This window comes from Sprattus sprattus (assembly GCF_963457725.1).
Source record: "Sprattus sprattus genome assembly, chromosome: 3".
Classification (NCBI taxonomy): domain Eukaryota; kingdom Metazoa; phylum Chordata; class Actinopteri; order Clupeiformes; family Clupeidae; genus Sprattus; species Sprattus sprattus.
Window position 1 is genome coordinate 11,290,449 of NC_137922.1, and position 9,792 is coordinate 11,300,240.

The 9,792-nt window shown below is 39.7% G+C and overlaps 1 protein-coding gene across 1 annotated transcript; it reads right to left on the reverse strand.

Annotated features, from left to right (window-relative positions):
• Positions 1-1,517: 1,517 nt before the first annotated feature.
• Positions 1,518-7,062, reverse strand: tpt1 (tumor protein, translationally-controlled 1). The gene is made up of 6 exons (XM_080834641.1): positions 6,937-7,062; positions 6,176-6,243; positions 5,044-5,234; positions 3,736-3,841; positions 2,859-2,975; positions 1,518-2,065 (listed from the first exon to the last, which is right to left on the reverse strand). Exons 1-6 carry the CDS (start codon positions 6,962-6,964, stop codon positions 2,063-2,065), a joined length of 513 nt encoding a protein of 170 aa, XP_080690767.1. The 5' UTR covers positions 6,965-7,062; the 3' UTR covers positions 1,518-2,062.
• Between the last annotated feature and the right edge of the window lie 2,730 nt (positions 7,063-9,792).

Genomic DNA, 9,792 nt, shown 5'->3' on the forward strand with positions numbered 1-9,792 from the left:
GCGAACTTAAAAGACAATTCCCGTGACAAACGACACTGTTCATGTGAGGATATGTGACATGTCAAATGATGTTGAGCAGTAGCTCACTGAACGTCTCTGCACTTTTGACTATATCGCCTTACAACTCGATGAATCCAGTCTGGCTAGCCATGCCATTCTCTTGGTTTACGTGCAGTATGTTCGGAATGATGACTTTGAAGAGCAGTTCTTATTTAATTCAGATTTGCCAACATTTACCACTGCAGGCAGCAGAGATTTTTTTCTGCAATGGACACATACTTTATCTCAATCAGCTCTCCTGGTCAAAGTGTGTTGGTGTGACAACGGATGGGGCAGCCTCGACGACAGGGAAACATTCAGGGATCTCATTTACTATTTGAACATGTCCATTTCTCATTAAGTAGTTGAGCATGTAAGTAAGGATTTCTCATGTAAAAAATCAACATAAGTCCTGTGATAAGTGGAACATGTTAGTCCATCTCTGACTAAAAAGGTGAACATGTAAGTCCATGGATGCTTCTTAAGAAGTTGAACATGTAAGTTCATAATTTCCTATTAAAAAGTTGAAAATGTATGGCTAAAGTCCATTTTTGTTCAAAGAAGTTCAGAAGTCCATGATTGCATAACTGATCCTGACTTTAAACAGTTGCATGTGTTTCCAATGGTTAAACAGTGGTAGAGTATTAGTAGTGGTAGTAATCATAATAAAATTGTTAAATTATTGGCCTGATGATTCATGCTGATTATTAATTGTTGGGTCGCAACTGCACTGTTATCTAAAAATGTGGGTCATGGAGCAAAAAAGGTTGAGAACCACTGATATAAAGGACAGGTGAACACCCGTCTTCCCCACTAGTCATCCAGGATATGCCCTATGTAGTTCTGTGTAACATGCTGGTACACTGCAAAAATGGATGAAAAGCTTTTACACACACACGACATTGCCAGCTAAACTACCAAGACACCCGTTAGTGTGTTGGCAAGCCATCAGTGTGTGGGCAAGCCATCAGTGACTGCAAACACCACCATCAGCCTAGCTGAGTCTAATAACTCCGTATTGCTGCTTTAAGGTGTGTAAGTATGTTACATGGGAACAGGGTCAGTCAGTCATCTATTTTGACGCAGTGTTAACACTGAAAAACATTCACTTTCGTACTTCCTGGGTCAAAGAACGTATCAGCCATTGAACGGAATAGAAGTGGTAATCGGTCACTATGCATGTCTAATTTCCACTACGGTTTGGAATAAGTAGAGTAGGAATTCTCAATTTTGGGCATGACTCCAACCCCTGCCCAGCAGATTTGTGTCTTTGCCTGCTAAGCACATCTGACTAGCCAAATAAGGAGAGTTCAGCTAATCAGAATATTTCTACAGCTTTTTCCCAATCGGGAGCCTCAAGCAACGGAAGAATTCAGTGCCCAATGGTATACAGAAACTTCATAGAATAGCAGACATCCAAAGACCTGCTGTGTCTAAAGGGTGCAGTGATATTGCTATTAACTACACAGACAAATTCATGTTTTGGTACATTTTATTTTGTGTACTTTAAGATGGTAATTTGTAGGAGCTGTGTTCATGCCAGCCACCTATGAATACATAAGTACAGCCAGAAAAATACCTTTAGCTAGCAGTTCAAATTTTTATTCATAAATGGTGCCAAGAAATTCCTATACAATCCTGTGATTTTCAGATGCGGGGAGGTGGGGGCAAAAATTCTGTACATCTGATGCACTCAGACACACAGCAAAGCAAGTAGCCACTGTCTTGCAAGTCACTATTCGGTCACAAAATAAGTGAGCTCTGTGCACAGCCTTGCAGATTTTTTTCCAGTGCACTTGCCGCTTAAAAAAATCCTTTTTGGGGTCTACCAGCAAAGGACCCTTGATGAGCCCCTGGGCAGATTGGGGGAGGGAAAAAAAAAAAAAAAAAAAGTGATAAACATTGGTAATGTCACTTTTAAAAAGAGCATGTAGTCCAGGCAGATGTTGGAATGAAAATTCTACCAAGGTCACCACGGCAGACTTGGAACAAGCGGACGGCAGATGGGAACCGCTCGGAGAAGTTACTGTCAGGAAAAATAAATGTAAATAATGAGTATAGCAATTCAGGAGTATCGAAGAGTTTGTGATACAAAAGCCAGTGGAATATTTTTTTTTTTAAATTGATAGCATAGCAATTATGTGCAAACAAGTGTTCAAGTGGTAAAACTGAAATCATTTTGTGACAGTCACCAGCAGGTAATAAGATTAACATTCGAGTCGTCGCCAAAACCGAAATACTTCATACATTTGTTCACACCAAGTCTCTTAGCACTAGTTCCATATCAGCCCAATATTTGTTCGCATCTTAACAATTTGGACTTGCACACTACGCCCAAGTTATGGTTCGAACAGTTAAACTGTATGTGATGGAGGCCTTTCTAATGCTCCTATTGTTTTCCACTATTCAATCCACCCTGTAACAGGACCGGCAGAAAGCACAAGGAAATCTCGCTGTTGCATCTGATTGCAAACCAAGATGCCACTGAGAGAGGCTTCAGGTCTATCAGAAGATGCAGTGTGTAATTGTTGAACGTTAATGTCATATTTTATATGTTATATGTTATAGTGTCATAGTGTTAGAGTTATATGTTGTTCTCTTAACTGTTGTATGTTAATGTTACATGTTATATGTTTTATTGTCATAGTGTTAGAGTTTTATGTTTTTTTTTTTTGGTATATGTTATATGTATGACGTCTACTGCGTAGATGATGGTTGCCAAATCGCAAGAATTTTGCTGTGCTGAAGCAATTTGGTACATGCAATAATAAACACAGTTTGACGACATGGACACAGACAAATGGCAAAGCAACACTTACGCATTTCTCCATCTCCAGCCCATCCTTGAAGAACAACATGAAGGGTGTGATGCCGTCCTCACGGAAGTCCAGGAGACCGACTGCACCATGGGGGGCCATGGTTTCCCCGCTGAAAAACTTGGAACAGGCAAGAAGGCACTCATGAGTTCCAAAACACACAATTCCATTCAAGTTTTATTCCATTTCTACACCAATTGATTCCACCAGATTTAACTATCAACCTTTGATAAATCTGAGAGGGTCTCCTGACACGACAAGGTTCATAAACATTTTTATCAATAAAGTCCCATGGCTGAGGCCAATTTTCATGACCATACAGTCACTTCGTACTTCAACGATATTCTATTCGCACCACACAAGTTATCCTCCAGTATGCATCAACTTATGAGGGTCTTATATCTTGGAATGCCATCTCCACGCAAAACAACCACTGGAACATTGGGGTGCAACAACGTGCCTTAAATTGCAATTAATTCGCTTTTAATGTCATGTTTGAAGTTTTATTTCACAACTGAATACAAGGCAAGGGTAATTTGTGTAAGGAGCTTAATTCAACTCTTAAAGATCTAGCTCTGTCAATGTCAGACGAATTATCTGATCTACCAGAAGATTCAAATATCTGTTGGTCTTTAGTCCATTGGTAAAGACATGCTCAGCTTAAGAAATTCATTTCATTGGTCGCAACCTCTAAAGGTGTCCTAAGAGTGTCATCATTGCATGTCTCACCAAGCATCTCATAACTTGCAAACACGCCGTGCCCCCCCCCCACCCAAAGTAGCTCCTCAATTCGGCAAAGTCAAAGGAACACCAAGACTTATCCCCGCTTCCCAAAGGACCGTTGAGCAGACAAAGCATGGAGATGCCCTGCATCACTAACCTGGTAATTCTTGAGGTTTTCGACGATCTTCTTCACCTCTTTGTCAGCATTAGACATGAAGGGCTCCACTCTTGAAGGGTTGTCCTCCTCAAGTTTCCCCTTGACCCTGCAGACACAGAAAACAAACTGTTATGCATAAAATATATTTCAATGATCCCAAGTCTTTAAAAGGACAAAAAATGCTTTGTGAAGTATACTAGTTGAATGTGGTGGTCAGGCCAACTTCGATGGTTACTGCTGTGTTTAAGTATGTCGTCCCATCTTCAAACCGAAATGGCACTGTATGGCACACACCAGAAAGCGCAGGGACGTTCACTTTAGCATCCAGATATTTAAACCCAGGGTAGTCACATGCAGACCAACTGAGCTGTCAAGGATGCCGCAACGCAACATGGAAAGTAAAAAAAAAAAAAAAACAAGCGCACCTATTATTTGTCTTCTAAGCTAATTTGATCCTTCTAGGAATGTAATTATACAATTTCTAAACCGAACGCAGTGAAATATTAAACCACTAAGGGACACTCCAGACTGTGGCCAGATGGGCAAATTTTGGTTATCTTCAGACGGTATGTCAAAATTCAATTTTTGTGCCTATCTGATTGGAATTAATTGTATCGCGTTGTACCGACACATGTTCATCATTTAGACCACCTCATTTCAATCAGTGAGGCTGGGCTAAATAACAAACCCTGTTCAATTCGATACAGTTAAACAGCACCATAAACTTTATTCTCTAAAGCGATCATACAGATGTCGCCACCTTCTTAAACTGCGTCAACACAAACTGAACACTATAACAATCATGAGATATTTATCACAGGGCTGTTATATGAGCCGACTAATGTATAATAAAGCCTTTGAAATACCTATATGTGTAAAGTATGCAGTGCAGCATTTTTAAGATGCCATTTTTGTGTGATAGAAAATGATGGTGGCAGTTAGTGTGGCGTAATCACCATCACAAGGATCAGATATAAGCCAGAGCTCTTGAGCCTTGCTTAAGTGATTGGTAATAATGTTCAGCTCCAGGGATCGGGCAGACACCAAATTGATCAGACTAAATCATTTTAATGAAACAAGACTAGTCAAGCTGCATTACTCTTCCATCATTGCTCAGGTGTCTATGTTCCTCAAACCAATTATGTGGTGTTTCTCCGTTGGCTTTGAAGTGCCATGAAGACCAGCTTTGAAAAGCTCAAAATGAAAGGTCCTGTTAAAACAATCACAAGAGTGTTCCAATATTTCACCCACTACTGTGGTAACAAACTCAAACCTCAAACATTTTTTTTTAAACCAAATCTCACTTACGCCTTCAGGTACTTCTTGATGTACCCGACGTAGGTCTTTTTGTCCATGGCGGCAACCTCACGAAGATCGTGGTTCAGGACGATGTCAATTCCCGAGATTGTGGAAGTGAGTGTTCCCTCGGACATGACCTCAGCTGATGCATTGCCCCCAATGCAAGAGTCGTCGATGTCATCCGACGCTCTCGAAACCATCTATAATAAGCAAGGTAGTTGGGTTAGTATTGTTGTACATCTCCTGTCTTTTGGATTTATTAATTGAGGCCAAAACACAGAGGCAATAAGGTAAATGTGAAAACTACCCTTGACACCAGTACATCAAGTTATTTTCAAGTTTATTAAGTAAATTTGACCACAAAGTTGTATCACAAACTCTGGGCCTATTCGACTGGTCCTCTGTCAGGCAGCACAATGCCTACCAGCGCAGTAAACAAAAAGTGCTGACCATTCCTGGCCAGTCGAATACGTAGTGGTTGAGTACAACAGCATAATCCCGAGAGCAAAGCGGACTATGCACAGCTAACAAATATTTCACTTTCCTCATCACTGCTGCCCTCACAAATGTCTTGTAATAAGAGCAAATTAGGGACACTTCCAGACTGCACAAGGGAGGATTTCTGACCCCAGCGATCTGGGTAAGTAAATAAGTAAATCGTGGTGAAGAATTTTGCTCTGTCTACGTAGAATATTTGCTGTCGTTTCATTACAGGGAATGTTAGAAAGCAGCCGCGACAGAGTGCAATGATGACGTGTTTCTTTGACAGAATGGCTGCAGTTGAATTTTAGAGTCAATACATAGGACTGCCAGTGCCTGCACTCTACACTAGATACCAAAAGAGCTAAAAAGGTAGTTAAAAAACGCTAATAGGCTAGAACTCAAATTAAAAATCAAATTAAATGAATAAATAAAGTCAGCTGCTCTATGGATTATAGAGAAGGGTGTGGGGGGGGGGGGCAAAAAAAACTTGCTGCACTAAAAAGACCAGTAGAATAGGCCCTCTGAGATGTAAATTCCAGAGCTGGGTGGAGAACTATTCAGATGACGGCACACATAGCGTGACGTAGATGAATCCTAGCCATAAGTGTGAGTGAAGACATCAAGACACATTTTTTTAAGCCATCAAGACTTTACCAACCTTTCCTTCAACTTCGAACATCATGTCGTGCTCTATGATTTTGAAGGCGTCCGAGAACATCTCGTCACCTTCACAAATAAAAGGAGACACATATTTTTTTTTTGTTAAATCCATCATCTTAGCAACCCACAGGGCAAGGCCTAACATACGGTAGCGTTATAACAGTGTGGCACTTCCGTTGGCCGAGTCACCCAACGATGAATTAACGTTGCTTAATTTGAGTTAACCGGCATTTTAAATATTTGAGTATTTGTTGAGACAGTGTTAACAGAACGCCCATTAGGTTTGTAAATGTCCAGTCAGCGATTACTATACTTGGCACAGCACAGTCAACACATGATATTTTAGTGGTCCCACGTCATAGGCCTTGATCATGGGCAACAAACCTGACGCTAGCAGGTTATAGCTAACGTTACTTTTCTCCAAGTTTAGCCGGTCTCATTCAACAAAGCAATAACGTCATCATTTAACCAGACTGCGTTAAATACAAAACGGTTCGACGTTAGATTAACAAAAAAATAGTGTTAGGGCAAAGTAGAAATAGACAATACCGGGTACATTTTAACATGTGTGAAAACTGGGTTTGGCAACCAAACGCTTGCTATATTACAAAGGCGTAACGTTAACTAGCTCGCTAGCTATGCTATTCGGCTTCGCATAGGCCCCATGAAACTATAGATAGCAGTATAACAGTCAAATAAATTGTTAAATCCACCATAATGAAAAAATAGCATTTATAACAGAATCACAGTAATTCTTACCGGTGAGGATATCCTTGTAGATAATCATTTTTGCAGGATTGTATAGGATGGTTTCTCTGCTTCCAGCCCGCTGATACTGCCCTGCTGACGGACTCAGCTGAAAAGACCGGTTGATGGTTCTCTCATCTAAATTACTGGCGTGAACCATGACGTCAAAGGCCTCATAGGCATAGCCAATGAAAGTCCACCGGAAGTTTGTAGTTTTTAAAGTTAGCACCTCCTGTTTACAGAGAAAGAAATCCCTGTGTAGCATTGAATGAGTGTTATAAGATAAGGTTTGAGTGAAACAACGCCAGTAGAAAACCTAGGCAAACGGTTTGGTGAGGTACATTTGTGTTATCAGTCGGCCTGTTTGATCGAACTGTGGTATTGTTTAGTAAAAATAAACATGTTGCTTCCAATAATCTTAGATAAGGAATGAACTACATTGTGTTGCTTACCTATTATCTATAGATTTCATGGGGCAACGCAACGTCTAAGTATATGACTCAAAAGAGTGTGGGAGTGACCGTCGTCATTTTGTATGCGGCAGACTTGCATTTTTGCAAGTGCCCGCACTGAGTGGCATTAGTTAAAGTGGTTCCGCGTCACCTCCTCCAAAATACACATGCATTTTTCCTTATAATTGTATTGTACACATATTAAATGAAAACATGTAGTATTGTTATGACCGCTTTTACATTGCAAAAGAATAATATACCAAAACAATCCACAAAAAAAGTAGTACACAAAACATTACATAACCAAATCATCAAAATCTATAACAAATAATTCCTTTAACACATAAAAATGAAACACAAACCAATTTACACACACAAAACACATAAAAACACACAAACACACTGACAACCATGACTCATTCTGTGCCAAAACCTATACTGAACAGTTCGGCGGTCATATTTTGTAACGCTTTGCGTTACGTCTAGTTATTGCAATAATACAAATATTATGTGTAGTCATTTATTTGTCTGGTGAACATGCACAAACTTATTGCAAAAGCCATAGGCCACTATCGTCCAAAATTGTTCACTTTTGTGATAAAAGGATGAAACTTTGTGAATGAAACACAATTACTTCTAACCATGTTATTGGCTGACTTGATGGGACCAGAAGCTAAAAGGGAATTCTGATTGGCCACAGCAACTGTCTCACACAATATTATAGGGTAGAGTAGAGTAGGTGCCTTTAAAAAACCTTGCACAGCAGACAAACCACCGGGATGCTTCATGAACCACTTGCATTGCTGGACGGAAAGACAACAATAAACTTCAGATCTACACATTCAGCCTCCTGACTTTTGTTTATAAGAAACTGTAATTGGGTTTTTTTCAGACACAGAATACGTCATATGCGCGTATACATAACATGTTTTATATGCTAACAAACAGTGTGGTTAACACATGTTTTGATGTTTTTGAATAAAAATACAGTAATTGTTAAAGAAAGGTAAGTGTGCAGAACTGACAATGAATGGGTGAACAACAAAATCTGAGTACTTATTTTACTGAGAAAAGTGAAGGTATTTCAACAAACCAGTATTTAATAAATTACACTTATTACATACAGTGTCCTCCTGAATTATTGGTACCTTTTAGTAAAAATTTGCAAAACGAGAAGCCAAAACATTTATTTATTGTTTGTCCTCATGATCTTTCTTTCAAAATATTCACAAAAATCTAACATTTAATTGAAGTTACATAATTGAAAGAAACAATACAGTCTTACCACGAGACAAATATTTTTCTCAAAAAAACATGTGCCACAATTATTGGCAACCCTTCATTAAATATTTTGTGGAGCCTACCTTTTCCAACATAACAGCTCTTGAGTCTTTTCCTATAATGCGAGAAGAGGTTGGTGAACCCATGGCACGGGATCTGAGACCTATTCTCCATACAGTATCTCTCCAGATCCATCAGATTCTAAGGTCGACACTTGTGGACTCTCCTCTTCAGTTCATCCCGCAGATTTTCAATATGGTTTAGGTCGGGGACTGTGATGGCCATGGCAAAACCTTTATTCTGATGTCGGTGAATATTTTTGTGTATTTTGAGGTTTGCTTCGGATCATTGTCCTTCTGGAAGGTTCAACCACGGCACATTTTAAGCTTTCTGGCGGAGGCTGTTAGGTTTTTTTAGGTATCTGCTGGAATTTGATGGAGTCCAAGATCTCTAGGGCATTTGGAAGAAAAACATCAAAGATCCGCCATGCTTCACAGTGGGTATGAAGTGCTTTTCTGTATGGCTATCATTCTGTCTACGCCAAACTCACCTTTGATGTTTGTTGACAAAAAGGCTTTTTTTGGTCTCATCTGACCATATAACCCAGTCCCAATGAAAGTCTCAGTAAAATTTGCTAAACTGTTGGCGCTTTAATTAGTTGCTGATTGAGGCTTTTTTCTGGCAACCCTCCAAAACAACCTGTGGTGATGTAGGTGGTGTCTGATTGGAGACTTTCTGACCGCAACACTTAACTGGCTTCTGCACTTCTCCAACTGTGATGCTTGTAGATTCTTATGCCAGTCGAACCATCCTCCTCATGGTGTACACGCACGTCCTCCTCCAGGCTGATTCTTAACCTCTCCTGTCGCTTTAAATTTCTTAATTATTGCCATGATAGTGTAAAAGGGTATTTTAAACAGTTTAGAGATTTATATCCATTTCCTGATTTCTGCAACTCAAACTTTTGTCGAACATTTCCACTGTGTTCTTGGGTCTTTCCCATATGTGATGATGAATGAGTACGGGAACTTGGCCTGTGTAACCTCATATTGATACTCCAGTGAAACAGGAAATCATGGTTGACCACTTTAGAGTTCCTAATCAAACAGGTGAACTTAAAAATGTAAAACATGAC